Source organism: Lissotriton vulgaris, chromosome 12 (assembly GCF_964263255.1).
Source record: "Lissotriton vulgaris chromosome 12, aLisVul1.2, whole genome shotgun sequence".
NCBI classification, from domain to species: Eukaryota; Metazoa; Chordata; class Amphibia; order Caudata; family Salamandridae; genus Lissotriton; species Lissotriton vulgaris.
Window position 1 is genome coordinate 58,255,692 of NC_141700.1, and position 23,814 is coordinate 58,279,505.

General features: G+C 46.3%; 1 protein-coding gene across 1 annotated transcript in view; it reads right to left on the bottom strand.

The window, feature by feature from the left end:
* Window positions 1–453: 453 nt before the first annotated feature.
* EBI3 (Epstein-Barr virus induced 3) overlaps window positions 454–23,814 on the bottom strand; it is a 37,941-nt gene continuing 14,580 nt past the window's right edge. The window contains exons 3-7 of the mRNA XM_086947082.1: window positions 22,314–22,431; window positions 18,237–18,415; window positions 17,489–17,652; window positions 2,197–2,953; window positions 454–2,122 (exon numbers count right to left, since the gene is read on the bottom strand). Coding sequence (XP_086803208.1) covers window positions 2,801–2,953; window positions 17,489–17,652; window positions 18,237–18,415; window positions 22,314–22,431 — 614 coding nt within the window. The 3' untranslated portion in view covers window positions 454–2,122; window positions 2,197–2,800. The remainder of the gene's footprint in view (window positions 2,123–2,196; window positions 2,954–17,488; window positions 17,653–18,236; window positions 18,416–22,313; window positions 22,432–23,814) is intronic.

The following is a 23,814-nucleotide window of genomic DNA, read 5'->3' on the forward strand; positions in this document are numbered from 1 at the left end:
GGCTTGAGTGGCACCAGCATCGAGTTTTATTTTCTGGTTTCCGAATCAGCAACTTGGATCCTAGTGCACAATTTGTCTCTAAAGTGGGAAACATCCTTTACAATGCAGTCACTATCCCGACTGTGACATTCCGCGTGTTCCTTTACCCCGCAAGTCGTTACAATGACTTGCTTGATGGAGCCTATCGTTGGACTGGTGTTGGATTTTAAGTCTGACTCCTTCCCTACAGTTGCATGTATGGTAAATGCATGCGGGTTTCCATCATACAACCCGCTAAAGTACCTATCGGACAAGAGAGGTGACTCTCTGTGAACTTACCGTCAGATCACCTTATATGGTTAAGATAAAAGTGACAGCAAAGGGTGTGCGACAAAACAAGGTACCAGGAAGACAACAAATAAGTGCATTAAGACATTTTAAATCCTGTCACATAAATACGTACACAAGGGCCAATTTTTGAATAACAGCTTTTTATTCCAAATATTCTCTTTTTTACATAAGCATGTCATGTAGCTCTATGCTAGCCAAAAATATAAGTGCTGTTTTTACATTATTAAACTATTAAGCCAGATCCCAAAGTATATTTGCTGAGCCTGTTGTTTTTAACAAGGTAATTTTGCAGAAGCTATAACCCATATCATTTAGTTTGTTTTCCAATTAGTGCAAAATAGGTTTTGTCTGATTTTACAATTAGGCATGCTATAACCTTAACAAACAGTGAATTAACAGTGAGGCACCTAGAATGCACATAGAAATATGCGTGTACATAGTAAACGCAAATGATACAGCTTTAAATTTAAGAGACAATGGTCTGAGAATAATTCTTCACAGTTTTGATACACATCTTTTATTTCCATGATCACAGTTAATACATCTTTAGTATTTGCCAGTTCAATACTTCATAAAAATACTCAAAGCCATTTCCCAGTCATACTGGGACACACTTTGGGGCACCAGTTTGCGCTTTATATGTTCCCTCTTTCATTCATAAGAGGCAGCCAACACGTATTTCGTGGGACACTTCTACATTGTCAAAGCCTGTAATTCACCTACACATGAAAAGTTTTTATAATGTTTAAGCCTGTACATAAAAGGTTTTAGCTCCCCGGAATGGGTAGTGCCAGGGCATTTCTGGCAGTCCTAATTATGAGAAAATGTTTCCACAAATGTCTTGCTGGTTTGTAACACTAATTCAATGGTCCTCAGTTTATTCTTTATAAGAAAGACAAAGAATAAAATGTGTTGTGACGCGCGCACAGGCCGTATGCATCAGGATGCTACTGGCACATGCATCATTCAGGAGGTGCCTACAAGCTTGATGACGTATGGCAGGCATGCGCGCTTGCCTGTTGAATGATGCTAGTGCAATATTATTTTTTTATTTACTTTTCCAAGATGGCGGACCCCACTTGGTGCAGTAAATTAAAAAATACGTTTTTTAATTGTGCTAAAGCGTTTTGGGGAAACGGAAAAGCCAAGTAGCAAAAGGAGCTGCTAGGCGCTTAGAGAAATGTAAAAAACATACATATTAAAAGGACCCGGAGGAATAGGAAGACAATGGAGAAGCGTTTGGGGAGAAACAATAGGGAGTGGGTGCAGGATGAAATATAACTGAAGTTGGGTGAGAAGGGATAAAGAAGGGGAAAAGCAGCATACAGGGTAGAGAGCAACACAGAGTGAGGGGGAATCTGGCAGAGAGAAGAACACTAGAGCAGCACACAAGGCAGAGAACAAAATGGAGCGTGGGGGCTGGTTATTGGTGGAGGAAAAGCACATGAGAGAGAGAGCTGGAAAATAGATGTATCCTCATGAAAAAAGAAACATGTAGTTCCCTAAATGCGAGCAGTGGAAGGATGCAGGTCAGCCAATCAAAAGCATAGTAAAGAGGGTATGCTCCAAGGAAGGGGCAAACACAAAAAGAGCAAGGAATTCCATTGAGTGACATCAAAGCCAGCCAATGGAAGCTATGGGTGGGCTCTAAGCCCAGTGGAAACTTTTGGTATTGTCCACACAGGAGATATTGCACAACTATGGTAGGCGAGACCTCAAAACAGCAAGCAGGACACTTCGAGCCTCATTCTTAAGATCAGTTTTATATCTAGACACAGGAGAGCGCTCCTGGCTTAGAAATGCATAATGTTCCACCACATTTGACTACAATTTGGCCGGGTGCAACTATAATTCCCCGTCCATGACATGCGGTGCTATATTAATAACTCTACAGAACTCACATATTGTCAAGTGATGTTGTTTCTAATGATTGCAAATTATCAGTGGGATTTCTAAATTAATGGCATTCAATTTTCGGATGGATAGAACACAGAGTTAGCTCTAATCTGAACAATGTTTTCGTAAAATAAAATATTTTAGTAGCATTAAAAACGTAATGTATTCACCCAAGCACACACTCACCCATGGAGCCGTCCCTCTCCATGGACTCAGCTCTCCACTGTTAGACAGTGAGCAACGACGCACATGGCCTCTTAAAGAACAGGCCAGGGGGTGCGAAATATATTTCACCTATAGCAAGAAAATACCCTGAAAAGTGCGGGCCCTACTATAGACAGAGCATCACCCAGAAGCGCAGTCGGAGCACCGCTCTTGTCTCTGTAACCCGCCTTGCTTTCAATGGTTACATCACAGATGCGGCCCTAGCGCTTTGAGCCGCTTTGATGGCAGTCTGGGCGCCTTACAAGCATACGTCAGCAGACACAGCACGAATGCACCGAGGAGGGCGGCTGCCCCCAGGTCCCCTTGCACGGCAGCGATGGGTGGGACTCTCGGGGGGCCCTCCCCCCTCTCAGTGATGCCCCCAGGGCTTGGCACACACCGGCGGGCTCCAGGCGCTGGCCTCCCCGTAGCCGATGAAGTCTTTGGCGTTCACCTGCACCGCGTGCACCTTCCTCGGCCAGACGCCCTTGATGACCACCGAGGTCTGCTCGTAGGGCCCCCGCTGCGGAGAGAGAAGGAGAGGGCTCTTACCACAGGCACCGGAAATAAGCATCAACAGAGGCGATTTACAAGGCGGCGGGAGCTATCTTCAGGAGTAAGAAAAAGGCAAATTATTCAAAATGAGGCAAAAAAAAGCATGTTTGCTCTGTGATGTTGTATGCGAGGTTAGTTCATTCCTATAAAATAATGCGGTTCAAGTTAACTATGTGGCAAATTTGGAGCAATCCCAACCAGCTACAACGCATAGAATGCTGCCACAACCCTACACACCTCTGATCATTGTTAACTTATCACACGCCCCTTCTGAGGTCAGAAATCAGTGGTACTATGAAAATACCACTACTTGCCTGTAATAGTTTGTTACAGACAAGGAGTGACTTTACAGTTGCCCATTTCACTGAGCCCCACAGCATGGCAACAGGAAAATGAACCAGTGCAAGAGCTTTGCTCACATCAAGCACACGGAGAGCAGGTACTGCAATCCTCTAGGTTGGGATAATCCGGGGCTGAACTAAATTTGTAAATAAAAAAAAGACAAAAACATAAATGCCGGTCATTGCAGCTTGCGCCGTCCATTGCACCTGCCAGTGACCGCACTAACGCAACGTCTGCCATCCCACGCCTACAAGTATAACAAGTGAGTCAATCCCAGGCCCCCAAATAGAAAAGATTTGCCGACAGACATCAGTCTTTTTTTCACGCAAATTGAATTAATAAACAAATGTTGGGTGCTAATTTCTAAATCAGGCAAACAGCGCCACCACGTGGCAGATTGTTGGAAATTGATTGCTTTCTGTGTGACATTGTCATAATTTCAATGTAATTATGAGTGACATTTAATGACTATGAATGACACTTTCTCGTGAACAAATACGGCAATGAAGGCGAGGGAAATTAATAAATATCAGAGATTGCACCCATTTAAGCAACACGAAACTCTAAGATCTTAAAACTGTTCAAAAGCACAAGAAATAGAAGGGCACCTCAGTGCCTGCTCTGTCGCCGGGCATGAGATACTGCAGGACAAAGCAAGCAAGCTGCCGCCCTCAGGATCTACACTAGGCCGCTGTCACTGCTGCGGGTCCAGATAAATGTTTATATTTATCAAGCACTTCACTGAGAGAAACAAAGAGGGCCCATGATTTGCTCACTTTGAGCCGGACGGGGTGACTCTGGTTTATTGAGCAATTTAAAAATTAACTGTGCAATATATTCCCAAATGTTTGCAGACTATTAGCGGTGAGTCGAGTTGCACTGCACTAAAATTAAATAACTTTATAATGGGTGGTCTGTGTGCACAGAACAGACAGACAGAGCTGAGCAGCACAGTTACACTCTGTCCATCGATCACCCCCCTTCGCACATTCCCCATACCCCCACCCTCCTTACCCCCACCTCACGACTCCTGCGCGCGTCGAAGAACCCACTGTAATCAGTCACCCATTCGATCACACTTCCCCACACCCCTCATGCACTGGCGAATATCACTCCCCTTCACACACCCCCTATACCCCCACCCTCCTTACCCCCCACCCCACACCTCACACGAGTCTCGCAGAACCCACCTCCACCGCCCGGAGCAGATCTCCCACGCCCCGCGACATGACCAACTCTCACCCTTTCTCCCCCCCACTCTCACTCCCCACTACCCCACTCTACCGGCCAGACTCACGGAACACACCACCTCCCTCAACCTAACCCGCTATCCTCTATCCCCCCCATTCTTAGCCCCCACCATGTCACTCCCTCCTTCTCCAGCCTACACTCATCCCTCAACTCTCCTGCGCCGCCTTCCACCATCACCCACGCTACCGACCTCCCCCCGTCCTCATCCACGCCCCTTGCTCACAAACTCTCTAATCCATCGAATGCCAACCCACCTACTACGGCCGAAGAGCCCTGCACCATCGCGTGCACATCCCGCCCCAATCGATCCAGTGCTCATCCCATTGCCCCACTCAATCACTCACCCACTGCTCTCACTCCCAATACCATCCCCAATCCAACTCTGGACATGATCATATCCACCCTCCTACAAGTCAAAAAAGATCTCCACATCATCAAAGAACTTCTTTTCGCACACCCCAGACACCCCCTACCCACCACTTCCACGCCCAACAAGTACACCACTCGCCCCTCAAACCATTTCACTCATCACTCCCCGCGCTGGCCCTCTATCCCCGATCCCAAGGCCACCGGCCTCCCTCGTCGCACCCTAAACCCCCTCTCTGACCGAGACTTATACACTCTACTCCGATCATATGGCCCAGGTCCCACAAAACTCCCACCCACCACACACCTTCCCATACCCACGATTCTCACAAATCCCCTCAGGCCCCCCACACTGAGCAATAGAAGCTCCGTCCCCAGTAATCTCAGAAAAGTCCCCCTCTCCCTAGGACACTCACCCACTCTCCTCACCCCCAGACTAAAGTGTATCCTGCTCAACTGCAGATCGGCCCGAGACACTCCTCCGGCATCGCGGATCTCATCTTATCAATGGACCTCGATCTAGCCATTCTGACTGAAACGTGGCTAACTGAAGCCTCCACACCTATAATAGACATACTAGTCCCCCCCAACTATCACATTATTAGACTCGACAGAAATGGCAAGACGGGCGGGGGAATCGCATGCATCTATAGGAGCAACCTCGCTGTCACTAAAGGTCCCTCCCCCTCCCTCACCTCCTGCGAACTCATCTGCCTCGATATTTCTAGCGAGGGCAAACCGGTATGCTCCCTTCATGTCATCTACCATCCACCCGGGGACAACCTCACCTTCTCCCAACAACTCATGGACACGATAACCACCAACGCCGGTTGACAGATCACTCAAATCTACTTGGGAGACTTCAACCTCCACTGGAACGACCAGAAAGACGCTGTGGTGAATAGCCTTAAGACTTTCCTCAAAGCGCTTGACCTCACCCAAATCTGCAACCGTCCAACACATGAAAAAGGCTCTATCCTTGACCTTATCATCGCCAAAGAAGACTCTACCCAGCTGGAGGCAATCAAACCCTGTGACTGGTCAGACCACCACATCATCACCTTCTTCATCAACGAAAAGGTCAAACTTAACCCGCTCAACCTGCCAAAACCAAGATCTGGAAGAGGGACATGAAGAATCTTAATCCAAACTCCTTGCCTGCCCACACAGGCAGTCTCCTTCTTCCCCCGACGGGCGTCTCTGATGTACATTCTCTGACTGACCTCTACCTAGACACTATGACTGCAATAATCAATGAAGCCGCACCCCTGCAAATGAAGAGAGTCGCCACCAAGAACTCGAACCCATGGTATGATGGTAGACTCAATGAAGACAGACGTGCTATGCGCATGGCAGAGCGCACATGGAGATCTGACCCCTCAGCACTGCACCTTAGAACGCTCAAGAGTAAGAGAAACGCCTACTTCAGAAAAATCAAACGCACAAAATCAGTCTTCTTTAGTCAACAGCTGGATCAAGCAAAAAACCGACCAAGAAAGCTGTTCGAGTTAGTCAAAACCCAAACCAAGATGCAACCTCTACAACCTAACAGCTCAGCAAAGGATATTCCAAGTTGCGAAGACTTTTCTGCTTTCTTCAAGCAAAAGACCGACAATATAAGAAGTGATCTCCTCAAGGATGTAAGTCGATACTCCTGCTCCATTGGCATAACTAACACTCAACCTAAAAATAACGCTTCATGGACGTCCTTCGACACCTATTCTGAAGAATCAATTCACAAGCTGCTCCGCACCTTGAAGCCTGCCAATCACCTCACAGACCCCCTACCTGCCAATGCTGTTAAAGCCCTCACCCCCCTGCTCCTCCCACTCTGGACTAAAATCATCAACTGTTCCCTTCAACAAGGACTCATCCCAGACTCCCTCAAGATAGGGCAAGTCACGCCTATACTCAAGAAACCCACAGCCGACCCGGCCGACCTAAACAATTACCGACCTATCACCAATATCCCCACTCTGGCCAAATTGCTAGAAAAATGCGTACAACTCCAACTGACAAAACACATGGATCAGTTTGACCTCCTCAACCCTCACCAATCAGGTTTCAGAGCAAAACATAGCACGGAAACGGCTATGACACACATAATTGATGACGCCCTCCAAATCCTTGATCACAATGAGTCCTGCCTCCTCATCCTTCTTGACCTCTCCTCAGCATTTGATACGGTCAAACACGGGAATCTACTGGAGCTGTTAAATACCAGAATGGGTCTATCCGGGACTGTTCTCAAATGGTTCACTTCCTTCCTACATAACCGGTCTCAGAAGTTCAAGATCAACAACGCATTGTCCTCACCTGTGCCCGTAACACTAGGCATCCCTCAAGGTTCCTCCCTATCCCCCACATTGTTCAACCTCGTCATGGAACCACTCACTACCTTGCTTCAAGCATCAAATGTACACTTCCATATGTACGCCGATGACACTCAACTCTACCTCAAGCTACAATCCCCTGAAGACATCAAACTTTTGAATGCTACACTAAGAAACACCCAAGCATGGCTGGCCGATAATCACCTCAAACTAAATGCTCTGAAAACTGAGTTCCTTCTGATCGCACCTCTTGCGAAAAAGGCCATCACCCAAACCTGGCTCAATCATTTAACCGCACTCAATGTCCAGCCCACCATCGTGGACTCTGCAAAATCCCTTGGCATCACACTTGACTCCAATCTCGACATGCAGCAGCACATTAGCAAAGCAACTAAGGGAGCCAACTTCCAAATCAACACGCTGAGAAAACTCAAACCCTTCCTACCACCCAAGGACTTCCAAACTGTTGTACAAGCCCTAGTCATTCCTCGCATAGACTACGGAATTGTGGCTCTCAGCGGGCTCCCCCTAACAACAACGGCACCACTAAGAGCCTCCCTGAACGCGGCCGTGAGACTCATCACTGGTTCAAGAAAACACTCGCATATACCCCCTGACTTAAAAGTCCTGAACTGGCTATCTTTTGAAGCCAGAGTTCAGCTGAAAATTGCCTGTATGACACACTCGGCCGTACACCACAAGTCACCCAACTACCTCACTCACAAGCTGACTATATCAGGAGGCTCAAAATCCAACAGAAGCACACAAAATCTCCTCCTGAAACCTCGTAGATTCCGGAAGAAAAAAACATACAAAAGCTCTTTCTCAGGAATGGCACCCAGGATCTGGAATGCACTCCCTCCAGAAACTAGGCTTATCCCCTCCACTGTACTCTTCAAGAAAGAGGTAAAAGCCATCCTTATGGCTAAGTTCACCTGAACCCCATTGCTACTGGAACAATGACATTACACGGCTCCTATATTATCGGCTACCTGAATGTTTATCTATGTTAGACTCTTTTATGACTGCTACTGGATCAAAATCATTGCACGGATGCTATATTATTGGTTTCCAGATTGTTTATTAGGGTTTACACTATGATTTGAGTGCTCCACTAACTTGCAATTGACTTATTGCTGACTACTATACTGTTCTCAACAGTGTGTTTACCCACCCTCTGGGGAGCTATAATATTATTCGATTCGACATTGCACGGCTTCTATATTATTGTTTCCTGATTGTTATTAGTGTGTATACTCTTGGGCGATTGCTACCCTACTTTGCAACTCACTCTCTACCGTATATTATATTGTTTTCAAGAGTTTGTCTACCCTACCTCCTGTCTCTGTAAAGCACTCTGATATCTGCAAAGATCTTGTCCGCGCTATATAAAACCTTAAAAATAAAATAAATAAAATAAATATAATGTTTGTGCCTAAAATGCAAGCTCATGTGTCCATATGCACACACTGGTTCATGATTAGATGAATACAAATTAGAGACACACAATAAATATAAATATTTCATAAACTTGCAATTCAGGACCGCAACAAAACCACGCTCTAGGCTCTTCCATGCCTACACTTGACCATCCTCTTGTCCTTAATCACTCTGGTGCTGCAGCAGAATTCCTGGGGGCTCGGTCAGAGGGTAGGAAATTGAAATGAAACATCCTGCCACAGCCTGCACCGACCGAACCCTCCTGTGGCATGATCAAGTTGTCTTAGGACATGTGGGTCCTGACTAGCCTGTCATGTGCGTCTGACGTCATGGTGGGCCTGTGCGGAGGATGGCCAGGGGCCGTCCGAACTGCGCATATGTGGAATTCTCCAGCACATCGGGGGAATACCGGATGAAGCGAAGCGCCTAGAACATGAAGATTGCCAGCGCCCGGGCCATTCATCATACTCTGGCAGCCTCGGCATTCTTCTGAATCTGGAAGCCACCGAATTAAAGGAAAGAACACTGGGGGTGGCAGCATCATTTGCTGCCGGAAAAGCAGCAACAGCCAGGTCATGTGCCACCCCAGGATAATTCAATTAGTTGGACCTAGCACTGCAGATCACGTGACAGACTGAGGTAGTCGTAGAAATAAAATTATGTTAATTTGTGTGTCCATCATGTGTCAAGCACTGCAGCCTGAGTGAGAGTTATTTTATTTATTAAAAACAGCGCTGCAGACCTCGGTCACGCCCAGCAGCACACCGTCTCTGCACAGCACAGTGAGACAGACACATACACCAGCACCGAAGAACCAGGCAGCTGTAAGTGCAATAGGCCGGCATCAGGGGCTGACTCCTGCCTCACAACATTGCTCTTGTCATCCCTTCGGAGACACCGTGCCGCAGGAGCTGGCTGTACAGCCCACCACGCCACAGCTGTCCCTAATGCAGCAGTGAACTCTCGGTCGCTGTGCCGCCGTAAATAAATGCAGCCCTGACGGTCACTGCCACGCTGCTTTACCCCTCACAGCGTGCAGGTGGTCAAGGCGCTATGCATGTGTAATTAATGCTTTTTAATGCGGTGTTCCACATTAAAATGCGTCAGTCTAACCCCTGACCCGTGGTACGAGGGTCTCAAGGTGCTGGAGTTGCTAGCTGCTTTGCGGTTCACCTGAACAGTCAGGTCTTGGGTCGTTTCGTGAATTCCCGGAGTGATGAGGTGATCCTGAGGTGCAGGGGAAGGTTGTTCCAGGCTTTGGCCACCAGGTGAGAGAAGGAGCATCCTCCGCTGTTGCCTTGGCGGATCCAGGGGGTGTCTGCGAGGAAGACGAAGGTGGATCATAGGTGTCTGGTTAGTTGGTGGAAGGTTCTTTGTTTGTTGACATATGCTGGTCCTTTGTTGTTCAGGGCTTTGTGTGCATGGGTCAACATCTTGAGCTGGCATCTCTTCTGGATCGGGAGCCAGTGTAGGTTCTTGAGGTGGGGTGTGATGTGGGTCTGTCTGGGGAGGTCGAGGATGAGTCGCTGAGTTTTTTATTCTCTGTAGTCTCTTCCGAAGGCGTGCAGGGATTCCCATGCAGAGTGTGTTCCTGTAGTCCAGCCTGCTTGTGACAAGGGCCTGAATGACGGTCCTTCGGGTGTTGACTGGAAGCCACCTGAAGATCTTCTGGAGCATGCGAGGTGTGAAAGCAAGTTGATGAAACTGTGTTTACCTGTTTCTTCATAGATAACTTGCTGTCCAACATGATGCAGAGGTTGCGGCCATGGTCTGTTGGGCGGGAGATGGATGCAGTTTCAGCAGGCCACCTTGCATCGTTCCATGGCGAGGTGTTGTTCCCAAAGATTAAGACTTCCATCTTATCCATGTTCCACTTAAGACAATTGTCCTTCATCCAGTCGGTGAGGTTCATCATACATCTGTGGAAGTTGACTCTGGTGGTATAGGGTATTCTAACAGCGAGAGATTGAGCTGGGTGTCATCAGCGTAGTAGAAGATGTTGAGTCTGTGCGATCTGACGGTGTTGGCCTGTGGGGTCATGTCCGTGTTGAAGAGGGTTGGGCTGAGGGACGATCCTTGGGGGACACCACACCATCTTCTTGGGATCTGAGCTGAACAGTGGAAGACAGATTCTCTGTGTTCTTCCGGTGAGGTATAAGGCAAACCCTTTGAGGGTGTCTCCCTGGATTGCGATGTCGGGGTCTATTGATCAAGATGTGATGGGAACTGGTATTGAAGGTGGCTTACAGGTCCAGGAGGAGGAGGACTGCCATTTTGCTGTGGACCAGAAGGGCCCTGATGTCATCTGTGGCTGTGATCAGGGCTGTCTCTGTGCTGTAGTTTCCTCGGAATCCGGATTGAGAGGGGTCCAGGAGGTTGTTGTGTTCCAGGTGTTCGGTGAGTTGCTGGCTGATTGCTTTTTTTCGAGAACCTTTGATGGAAAGGGGAGCAGGAAGGTGGGTCAGTAGTACTTTGGTCCTGCTGGGTCAGTGGATATTTTCTTCAGGTACGTCCTCACTTCAGCGTATTTTCAGTCCTCAGGGAAGGAGACTGAGGTGATGGAGGTGTTCAGGACTTTCTTACATTCACCTGCAATCATCTTGCTCCTGAGGTTGAAGATGTGGTGGGGACATGGGTATGTGGGTGTCCGAATGTATGGAGTTCATGATGGACATTGTGGCTTGAGTTGTGAGAGGGTCTCACCGGGTGAGCTGGTGTTCAGAATTGCATTTGTGGGTGTGAGCAGGCTGATGCTGTCAGCGGCAGGGGTTTTAATTTTTTGCAGATGGCTGAGATCTTGTCGTGGAAGAAGTCTGTCAGGGAGTCACACAGTTCTTGAGAGAGGATGATGTTGTTCTCTGTGGCTGTGGGGTTAGAGAACTCCTGCACAATGGTGAAGAGCTCATTGCTGTGGTTTGTGCTGGCTTCTATGCAGTCTGCTAGGGTGTTGTTCTTTGTTTCTTTCATGAGGCGGTGGTACTGGTTGAGTGCTAGCTTTAAGGTGGTATAGTCTCCTGTCTTTTTGTTGCTGCGCCACTTCCTTTCTGGTTGCTGGCAGTTTTGTTTGGTGGATTTCAGCTCTAAGGTGAACCACCTTGCTCTTCTGGCAGGTCCTTTGGGTTGGGCTGACTTGGTGGGTGTGATTGTGTTGGCGCAATCTGTGATCCACTGGGAGAAGTTCTTTGCAGCCTGTTCTGGGTTGGATGTTGTGTCTGGGAGGTGGACGTTGAGTGCGTTGTTCCACTGGTCTTCAGATATCTTTTTCCAGTTTCTGCGCATGGAGCTAGAGGGCATGGTTCTAGTGCTGGTAGGGCCTGAAATGGTGAAGTGGACACTGTAGTGGTCGGTCCAGGTGAGATGTGGTTGTACTTGACTCTGTCACTGGATGTGAAAATGGGGTAGAGTGTGTGTCCTGCGATTTTGGTGGGGTTGATGACAAGTTGCTTGAGGCCGATGTTGCTCATGCTTTCCAGGAACTCGGTTGTGTTGGTGTCACTGGTGTCTTTGAGGTGAAGTTAAGATCCACAAGGATGATGTAATGCTCGAGTCAATGGTGATCAGGGCGATGAGGTCAGGGATGGCGTTGCAGAAGCTAGTGTATTGTCCTGGTGGTCTGCATGCAAGGGTGCGTCTCATGGTGCTTTTTAAGTCTGTGTGGAGTTGGAAGTTGAGATGCTCCATTATCAAGGTTGAGTCGTCTGTGGAAGTTGTGCAGCGGATGGTGTCCTTGTAGATGATGGCAACTCCACCTCCATGTTCGTTGCTCTGGTCCCAGTGTGTTATCTTGTAGCCTTCGGGTGTGGTGATGTCTGGCGTGGATTCAGGGTTCAGCTAGGTCTCTGTGAGGAAGATGATGTCTGGGGTGAGGGATGAGATCATATCCCAGATCTCTGTGGTGTTTTTGATGAGCGACTGCGCATTGAGTAGAATGCATTGGAATTGTGCTTGGGTGGTCTTGGTCGGCATGATGGATGCAGTCGTGTTTGTGATGTAGCTAGTATTGTTGGTTACTTCTGTGTTGCAGGTGAAGCAGCAGTGCTGGCAGGAGAATGGTCCTCTGGCGGTGTGTAGGGATGTGCAGCAGCAGTGGTAAATGTTGTTGTGCCTGGGGTCCAGGCCTCTAAGGTCTGCGGCAGTTTAGCTGTGCGAGATGGAGGAACCAGGATTCCTGGCGTTGGGCGCAGTCCAGGTGCGGATAGGTGCAGACTGGCTTGCCTTTGGTGCAGCGCTGATGCGCCTGCTGCTGCTGCAGCCTCCATTAAGTAGGTCTTGGGATGGGAGCAGGACGGTAGGTGCTGGAAGTGGTGAAATGGGTGCAAAAGGAGCGGGCGCCACGGAGGCTCCAAAAAGTAGTGCGGTACAGGAGGAACAACAGAGGGGTAATGAAAGCACAAATATGGCTAAACAGTTGCTAATACACTGGAGATAATAATACAAATACAGGCTGTGGCGCGGAACAGGAAAGGAAAAGTTATTCAGGGCAGAACAATGTGGATAAAAATAACTCGCTAAAATTCACTGCAGACAGTTACACGGATACAAGCAGCGACGTGGTACAGGAAAGGAAAGTTGGTTAGAGCAGAACAAAATGCAGCTAAAATAACTTGCTAAACTTACTAGGAATGGGATACAATGTACAGGCAGCATAGAACACAGAGCTGAACGCTGACAGCAGAATGCATGGCATGATCAGGAGACCCGCAGCGGGAGCTGATCAGAGATTAAGTGCCTGTACCGCGCACCGGAAACCACCAGCTCAAATTAAGCACTGAATCTAGCTCAATGAAGCAGGCAATGCTAGGAGGCCCATTCTGAACAGTGGAATCAGACCCCATTTTATGCTTTTAGGAAATAACTTGCAGGAACCTGTGTTTCTGCCCTTGTTTTCGGAAGTCTTTGACTGATATTGCACCAAAAAGTGAAGTGTCTGGGTTAAAAATATATACGTGTGGTATCCCCTGAGAATTGTAATCCCAGTGGGGGCAGTAACCCCCATTTTTAGGTCTGGCTCGAGAGCACAACTGTCTTTCTTACCTAATGCTCTTGGCTGGTTGATGCACCATTCCACCTTCCAGGAAGTGCGTCGATTTCAGTGCATGAGGAACTATTTTACATCCGAAAAGTACACTCCATCATCACATTGTTTGTCATATTCAAAGCTTTATATTCTACAGGCGTTCTACAAAAATCAGTCCTTTTTTGCTACTTTTTTACTGGCAAAGTCAATAGGGCAGGTTTTAGTGTGATAAAGCGTACTTGTGCAGGCAACACATATAGACAAATGTGAATGGCTCCGTTTATATACGTTAGCACTTTAAAGCCAGACCTTTCGTCTTCTTTTACATTGGTAATAGGAGATAACCAATATGGGGTATTAACCAATAACAAATTGGCTTCTGTATATGTAACCTTCAGAACCAGAATTTCAAGGGTCTGTCAGTCAATCTACTTACATAAGTGTGAACCCTGAATTTAGAAACCACAATATTGATTGGACACATATAGTATTGAGGACAGAATATCGAAAAAGAAATTATCAACAGGTAAGTAAGTCTAGATTTTCTATATCTAACTCCACACATATGGACCTATGCAGTGCATGTATCTTCAAGATACGGAGGTGTGGAGTTAAGAATAACAATTCTATACTCCCCTATATGCGCTTTCCTTTCAATATGTTGTCACTCGATATCCTGGCCTCGATATTCTTGTACCATGATGTTGTTAGTGTCAGTATATTCATGTTGTTCAATCTGTATATTTCCAGTGTCCTGTTGTCACCATTCACAATAAGGAGGCCGATACATTTGAATAGAGAGTTAACATTTTACTGTCAAAAGACGCCATTTTAAAGAGTTGAGAGATGTTTATCTTTAATGTTTTTTGATGGTTTGGTTCTGGAGTAAAACTGGAAATAGGAACAGAAAAAACATCTTTTTTACAGCCTGATAAGATGTCAGTAGGCGTTTTGGATAACCCAGTGCAGCAGCATCAATGTAAGTAACAGAGGGTCCTTGAAAACAAACATTCTGAGCACCATGTATTATACGGAATAAAGTACCTCCAGGTTTATATATCATAATTATTCACAGTAGTTTTGTCCTGTATGTAAGGACATTCTAAATCCATGTATAGTGGCATTAAGTGGGTACCAGGGCGTCATTAAAAACAGAGAAGTTTCAATACCACTCCACTAGGTGGAGTATTTACGAGACATTGGCTTTCTCCTATTTGCGTATTTGTTGAGCATCAGTACATATTTCATGTTAAATTATGTATCAGAGTCTTTTTAAATAAAACATTTTGACCATTCTTTCCAACCTATTGACATGCTGCTTTCTGTAGTTTGTACTACTCATGTACGACAAAATGCTATTCACTAACCTACGACCAGAGACATCTGCGTCTCCTATGTTTTCCCTGCAGAGCCCTCCACCAAGACGACAGATCTCTGCACATGTAAATATATGTTTTAGTAGTAAATTTGGGAAGGACTATGGACAGTGGTGGGAAAATGGGGAATATCTACGACTAAATGGGAGGGCTTTAGGGAAAAACATACACTGACAAAAGAGAAAGATAGCTATTCACAGTCCACACTTCCAGCGTTGCTGCAGCCTTAAAGTAGCCAAAAGAAGCTCAAGCGTGCCCCAGCCAGCCCTGGCGTAGGCAAAGCATCACACATGGCAACTCACAGGAACCGCAACACAATCCATATAATAGAACAGAGACAGTTAAATAAAATAATACGCCATATGAACTAATTTTAAATCATTGAAATTCTCCACAAATTATGAAATATGTAATCAATTAAATTATTTGAAAAAAATAATATATATATATATTTATTATTTGAACTTATATATCTACACACACAAAACAGAAAGGAAGGAACTCTGGGTAGGTTCAGGAGAGGAGCAGCTACTTCATATGGAGCACCCAACAAAACCAGCGGCACTCTTGAATCTGCTCGCCTCGAATGTCTGTTTCTCTAGAAGAGTTTTGAGACATATGATTAGCACAGTACCATCCACTCCAAGCTAGAGAGGGACAAAGCCGTTTTCCTTTTTTACAGCAAAGCCTTTAAGCATAGGATTAGCACAATGCCATCCTTGCAGAGCTGAAAACAAATGGTGATAATATTGTGCACATAGTAATTATATCATGAACCATTTGAGTTTAATAATTGTGAATGATTATGGATATTGGCACAGTATTTCACATAAGATTGAAGAAACATTTTACCAATATAATGTTTGTGGCTGGGAATGTAAAGTATTTCTTCTATTTCCAGTATTGAACTAGTATTTAAAGAGCTTACAAAATGGCGATATGTTTGGATTGATAAAGGCTGTCTATTCAGCCGAAACGCGTCTCCTATGACTTACAACCATTTTTCTCTGCTGCTGAGAGACTGAAAACAAATGGATTTCGTTTTACCCTGCGTACCTTGGTGTATTACACATATGGACAGCTTCTGATCTTCGAGTGCGGGCTTTCTTGTATAGATCACAGATTGGTCAAAAGCCTCCTATTCTGCCTCATGACAGTACAATACCTCCAACTATGTTCAAGCAAGGAATCCACTCTGATTCGAAGAAGAAAAACTGGCACTTGAAGATGAATTCTTTATAGTATTTAATCCACCCTCCAAAAGCAGATCTTTAATAATCTTTCTACTATTTTTTAAATAGTTTTTCTCCCTATGACGTGAAGAGGCGACTTGTATTATAAGGACAGTGATGTGAGAGCCTGTACTCAGAGTAATAAAGATTACTAGTAAGTACTGAGGATTAGCAACTATGTCCCCTCGGTTTGGACATATTAAATGTAAATCCGTATTTGTAAAGCGGGAACTACTCACCCTTACGGGTCTCAAGGCGCTGGGGGTCGTCGTGGAAATTAAGTGAGCTATTGCCCAGAGTCACATGGTGCTGAGCTGAGCTGCCGCCGGAGCCAGGGATCGATGTGAACCCTGTGCTCCAAAGTCAGCTGTCCTGGCTGCTGCATCACACCTCTCCACACATTAGATACCAACACATCGATGGGATACTGACACATCGATGGGATACCGACACATCAATGGGATACTGACACTTCGATGGGATACCAACACATCAATGGGATACTGACATATCTATGGGATACCAACACATCAATGGGATACCTACACATCAATGGGATACTGACACATCTATGGGATACCGACACATCAATGGGATACCGACACATCAATGGGATACCGACACATCAATGGGATACTGACACATCGATGGTATAAGGACCCATCAATGGCATACTGACACATCAATGGGATACCGACACATCGATGGGATACTGACACTTCGATAGGATACCAAAACATCAATGGGATACCGACACATCAATGGGCTACTGACACATCAATGGGATACTGACACATCAATGGGATACTGACACATCAATGGGATACGGACACATCAATGGCATACTGACACATCTATGGGATACCAACACATCGATGGGATACGGACACATCGATTGGATACCGACACATCGATGGGATACCGACATATCGATGGATACCGACACATCGATGGGATACTGACACATCAATGGGATACTGACACATCGATGGGATACCAACACATCAATGGGATACCAACACATCAATGGGATACCAACACATCAATGGGATACCAACACATCAATGGGATACTGACACATTGATAGGGTATCAACACAGGTCTTAAGGTTCTCTTTCACATTACAGTGGCCTTCAAGGTCCTTACCAACTTAAAGGTGCTGGCTCCTGCCCACTTGTAGCGAATCATGTACTTTAGTGGGAAATACTGGGGGAGGGGCCAGGTCTTAGGCGGATCCCAGAGCACATGGAGCTTCTTGGTTTCTCCGGGGACAGATGACACACTCACGTTCTCGGGAGGATCCGGCTTTACTGCAAAGTCCAAGCAAAAGGTAGAGAGTAAAGGTGGTGCTACAGACAATGCATATCCCCTATGATTCTACTTCCATCGCAGTTACCCAACACAACATCACAGTGAGATATCTATGGAAATCATTGTGCAAGCCAATGAGATGCTAGCAGAATAACTGTGCAAATGTGGAAAATCACAGTGAGAGGCTAGTGTAAGTGCATCACAAATGCAACAAACTCACAGCAGAATTCTAGAAAAACAACAAAGTTAATGTGGCAAATGTATAGCTTTATACTCAAAAAATCACAGTCAGATCCCAAATCAGAGTGCAAGAGTGTCTTATGTGTTGAATTTAGTCTGTTTGTGTAGCACTAATCTTACCTAAAGGTCACCTCGAAGTAGCACAAGGGGCTCCTCACTGGCCCCACCTTTCTATCTTCTCTTGGCCCTTTGAGGCAGCCTTAACTAGGAACCCTAGAACAAAACACTTCCCACAAAAGAAGTCCCTAACCATTGCCTGCCCATATTACGAACCCCTAACTTCCTGCACGCAGAGATACTATGCCCCCCCACTCCTAGAAGTCCCAGTGTCGATAGCTCTTACTTATCTCCTCCACGATGAAGGGGTGCAGGACGCTTGCAGCTCCAAGGGGGTTCACGGCGGTCACGTTCAGCACATACGGCGTGAGGGAGAAGACCTCGAAGTCACTTATGGTGCAGCTGTGGGGTCGGAGAGGTGACTGGACGCACTCTTCATGGGCCTCCTTGGACTCCAGTCCTTGCCTGAAAAACAAGTGCGAGAACACCTTATGACCCTCCTGTTCAGGGACAGCAGACAGATCTGTTTCATAAGATTTGGTTTTCTTCCACCCATCATGGCGATGGTCGTACATGATCCTGACAAAAAACAAACTGGTAGAGATGTTTTCTGGCGAAACGTCCTTTAAAAACCCAATGCCACAAAGTTTTCAAAATTATTAACATTCTCAAATTATTGAAGCCAACCTGGAAATTTTCTTTATTACTTTTTTCCTTCTCACTTTGGGCCTTATTTTGATGTTGGCGCACAGGTTACTCTGTCACAACAGAGATGGCTTTTCCGTCCGCCGAAATATAAATTCCATTACAGCCTACGGGATTTATATTTTGGCGGACGGGATATCCGTCACTGGTGTGACAGAGTAACTCGTCCACCAACATCTAAATCAGGTCCTTTGTCAGTAATCTTGCTTATGGGATATCCACCAGTTTCAATCTTTCTTTTCGATTCACTCCTCTCTTCTGTTTTCCTCTATTTGTGATCCAAGCTTGCCACAAGCCTCCAACGTCTTTCCATTTACGCCCATCTTCAAACCACTAGCAGCAGACAGTGACCACCGATCATCCATACAAATCTTCCTTTTCACTAATTTCCTGTCCCATAGTCCCTTTTCTCTTTTATTTCTAGTTCCTGCTTGGGTTGGTCTCTACATACAGCAAATGCTGCCCTGGATCTTCCATCACCTACTCCGCTCCCCCTACCTCTGCCCCCAAGGACCCATACTATGACTCTGAAAATAGCCCCCAAATCCATTTAACATGGCTTCAAACAGTGCTACTGTAGCTTCAAGCCATCGATGGGACACCAACACATCGATGGAATACTAACACATCGATGGGATACCGACACATCGATGGGATACCGACACATCGATGGGATACCGACACAACGATGGGATACCGACACATCGATGGGATACCGACACTTCGATGGGATACCGACACATTGGTGGGATACAGACACATCGATGGGATACCGACACATCGATGGGATACCGACACATCGGTGGGATACAGACACATCGATGGGATACAGACACATCAATGGGATACTGACACCTTGATGGGATACTGACACATCGATGGGATACCGACACATCGGTGGGATACCGACACATCGGTGGGATACAGACACATCGATGGGATACGACACATCGATGGGATACTGACACATCGATGGGATACCGACACATCGGTGGGATACTGACACATCGATGGGATACTGACACATCAATGGGGTACCGACACATCGTTAGAATTCCAATACATTGATGGCATACCGACACATCTATGGGATACTGACATATCAATGGGATACTGACACATCAATGGGATACCGACACCGCTAAGAGAATTGTATACATTCTCAAAGTGAAAGTTATCCTTGGGAAACTGTTTGCAAACTGATCCAAAGTACTCCATAGATCCAGATATTTGGGCACCTAAGTGACAATTTAGGTGCATGAAAAGTTTAGTGAATTGTTATCCATCAAACCTGCAATTCGGACAGCACATTTGTGAAAGGTGAACCTGCTATTTGAAGCCACGGTCTACCTTTCACTGCAGACTGAACCCGGCCTGAGTCAAAGGGAAACAGACTCCCTCAGCAGGTAGGTGCAGTAAGTTGCTGCACCCACCCTCAGTAGTATGGCTGGTGTGGTTCCAGGGACACACGTGTCTTATCTCATTAACTGAGCGCCACCTGTATGAGGTGCACTGTGAGTGCACCTACTGGTGGCTTGTTTACCATTGCACTCATGCTTGTAATATGACACAAAGAATCAAAAGAGGGCCTTGACTCATTACTCAGTAAGGCTGAGTCCAACTAGTACTAATAACCAACACAAAAGCCAAAACTGGGGTTGTAATAATAAACAGAAATGATTTCACAAAAGGTTGTTTTGATTAAATCACACAACAACCGGTTAACTTGTTGAACCGGGCAATTTACTCTCGAGGACTCCAGACGGTTGTTTTGCTCACGCCGTGGAGGGAGAACGACTACCGCCTCGCTCCCGCCTCGATTAGGAGCAGCCGGCACCCAAGTTACTGAGCAGCGTGATTGATACCGCCAGCTCGCAGCTGCTGTTTTACGTACCTATTGGGAAATACGATAGTGATCAAAGATTGTGAAGCTATTGGCCGAACCCATGGATTGAGAACCATCCCCGGTCCTGAGGAGAACCCCATTCACTCTTAGGGGTTTGAAACGCGTCGACCAGCTTTTCTGTCCCGCTTCTGGCTACTAAATCAAATTGGAATAGAGTTTTCATCTATCTGGTTTCATGAGGGACCTCATGACAATTATAACGACATTGTGAAATATCAAAATAATCATTCTCTATTGATTTTCGTGTCAGTCGCCTGGACATAGTGTTTTTGTTGTATTATTGTTTGCTTTGTTTTGTCTATGTATGAATGTATGGCCAAGTGTGTCTGAACTGTTGCATTTATATGTTTGTAGATATTGTATTTAAAATGTTTTGCATTGTATATTTTGTATTTTCCATGCACAAGGAATAATGTGTTAAATTAAGAAAACAAGACCGTTTGCAAAAAATTAAATTGCCCGGTTCAACAAGTTAACCGGTTGTTGTGTGATTTAATCAAAACAACCTTTTGTGAAATCATTTCTGTTTATTATTACAACCCCAGTTTTGGCTTTTGTGTTGGTTATTTGTAATATGACACAGGCACAAAGGCAAAGGCATTCCCATATATACATGGGACGAGGCCCTCATCCAAATGAGGGCACGCTAAATGTGCACATGTGCGATTCATAGTATAGAAAGGGACAGACACATACCTGTGACTCCTTAAGTAATACCAAAATGCCCGGGCCACAAAAACTGAACATACACGATGCTGCGCCTAGGGGCACTTTGTATAATCTGGCCTAAGACCACTAAAATCACCCACTTAAGGCAGATTATTCGCCCGACTGGTGAAATACAAACCAATTGTGGCAGAAAACTCCATATTCAAAGCCCTTCCTTGTGCAACTCACTTACTCTCCCTATGGGTCTGAAGAAATTTTGGGAAAATTCAGGGAGTTTCTGAAGATGCATGTGTCCTGACTGGCATGTGGACGGCAGCACATCTGACAAAATGCCCACCCCGACAGCGCTTTTATTTTCAGGCAGGTTTTTATCCTTCTACTAGCCCCATAGAATCCCCCCTCATCCTTGGAAAGTGCCATGAAGCTACCATTGATGTGTGTATGTGCTTGCAAATTATAAAACCAATACTAAAATATAAAATAGCGTAGCTTCTTATTGCAAACCATGACATAAAATAATGTAGCAAAACAATTCAAGCGTAGAGCAGTGGCTGTATGTAAGAATATTGATACAAAAACATTGTCTGACATAAATATTGTGGTTTAACCCCTCCCCTGCTGGTGACGGAACCACACCGTCATCAGCCGCGGTCGCGCTGTGCTGATGACGGGGAGGTTCCGTCACGGCCCGCTCGGCACACCTGCGCGGCCCGGATTCCGCGACTGCGCTGAGCGTTCCATTGAGCTAGCGGGGCCGTGACGGAACCGCTCCGTCATGAGCACAGCGCGACTGCGGCTGGTGATGGAGCGGTTCCGTCACCAGCATGGGCGCGCCGTGCGGAACCCCCGCCCCCTTAGCGCTGCGGCGGAATAGCCGCCGCAGCGAAGGGGTTAAATACCATTTACAAAATATCAAGTTGTTTGTAATCAACACTTAGGACCCAATATTTTTGCCAGGCAATATTTAGGGCGTGACCTTCCAGCACTATACCCTGAAGAAAGTAACAACAATACCCAGCACACAATTTTGCAGCGTAGCTCAGCGTAATATAACGGCTGCAGTGGTTTTGCGCCTGCTCTTACCGGTACGTGGCGAGGAAGGACGTGTTGAGCAGCGGGTCCCGCGCCAGTCTCCAGTAGCAGTGCACCGTCTCCGGGTATCCAACTGCCCAACACTGGGCAATGGGCCTCTCAGGGGGGTCTAGCAGGGGAACAAGAAACTGCAGTTACCACTAGAGCCCCCTTGGGCAGACACTTGGGTGGGCAAATGGGTCAAAAGGATGATGTAGGCTAGTGGTACGCAGAATCAGCGACAAGGCCAAAACCCTCAGCAGCAAAACGTAAGGCCTTCAACTTTGAGTATCTGTAATGTGGACTAGATTTGTTAATAATTTTTACTTCAACCTTATGGTACCAAGGTTGATGAATTTTGCATTTCCATCATCTGTCCTGATACAATGTAACTAATCTGTGTTCTGTCATTCAGAATGGTTTAAAAGGTTTACAAATTCAGGCCTCACTTAGACCTCAGAGGGTGGCCCATCAGATATGTAGAGTCCCATGACAGCTGTCTCAGCTCAAAAGAACCGCCTTTGGTAGCTGGAAAGAAGGCATGGAAGTTTGCAGAAGAGACGCCATGTTGTTTCAGCCTAGCTCAGCAAACTTTTTTATTTTTCATAAGCAAGGTTCCAAAGTTAGGATTTATTTATGAAGAGTACCCCAAATGTCCCGGGCACACTGGGCATTTTCTCAGTGCTTGTGGGTCATTTGTATTGTTCTGAACCGTCAGGTTTTGCCTGTTGGTCCTGAGCAGGAAACATATATATTTCAGAAGGACCTTTGCAATAGGGCAGGCCTTCCAATGTTCATTGACTGACAGCCCTGTGGTTGACAGGCCACAAGTCCAGGGTTTCCAATGATGGGGCCAACTGTGGCTCTATTGCTGGAAAATGGCTTTTCTACCACGTCTAAATGAGGCGGGCGGGCAGCAGGTAGCGCCAAACTAATAATCAGGCCCTTGCTACTACAGGAGACCGAATTAACACAAGTGAATTGTAATTAATAGGTAAGGATTGTCCTCTAACTAGAGCGAAGCACTGGACTTGTCCCGTAGAAGCAGCAAAGAGAGTAAAATGCCTGAACATGTTAATCAATCTTTGCACGATCCGTATAGGTGTTAGAAGTTTCATAGCCATGGCCTGTCTGGCCGTCCTTCCACTCTGGCATTAATTATGTTGTCAATGATGTCATTTGTGATGTCACCTGTGAGGTCATGAGCAAAGAATGCAAGATTATGTTTGCTCAGCTAACTATAACTGGTGAATTTAAACTTTTTCCTTTGAACTTTTGGGGGTTCAGGTATATAACCTCTTGCGTGCTGATGACGAGCTGAGCTCGTCATGACAGTTACGGAACGCCCACGCGGGGATAATTCCCCTGCTGTGCTGGGTGTTCCATTGGAACGGGCGTAGTCATGGTGAGCTCAGCTCGTCATTAGCACAGCGCCACCGGGCTGCATGAGGAGCCGAGCCCGCCCACATCTCCCCCGCGCCACGGGGGAATTAGCCCAGGGGCGAAGGTGTTA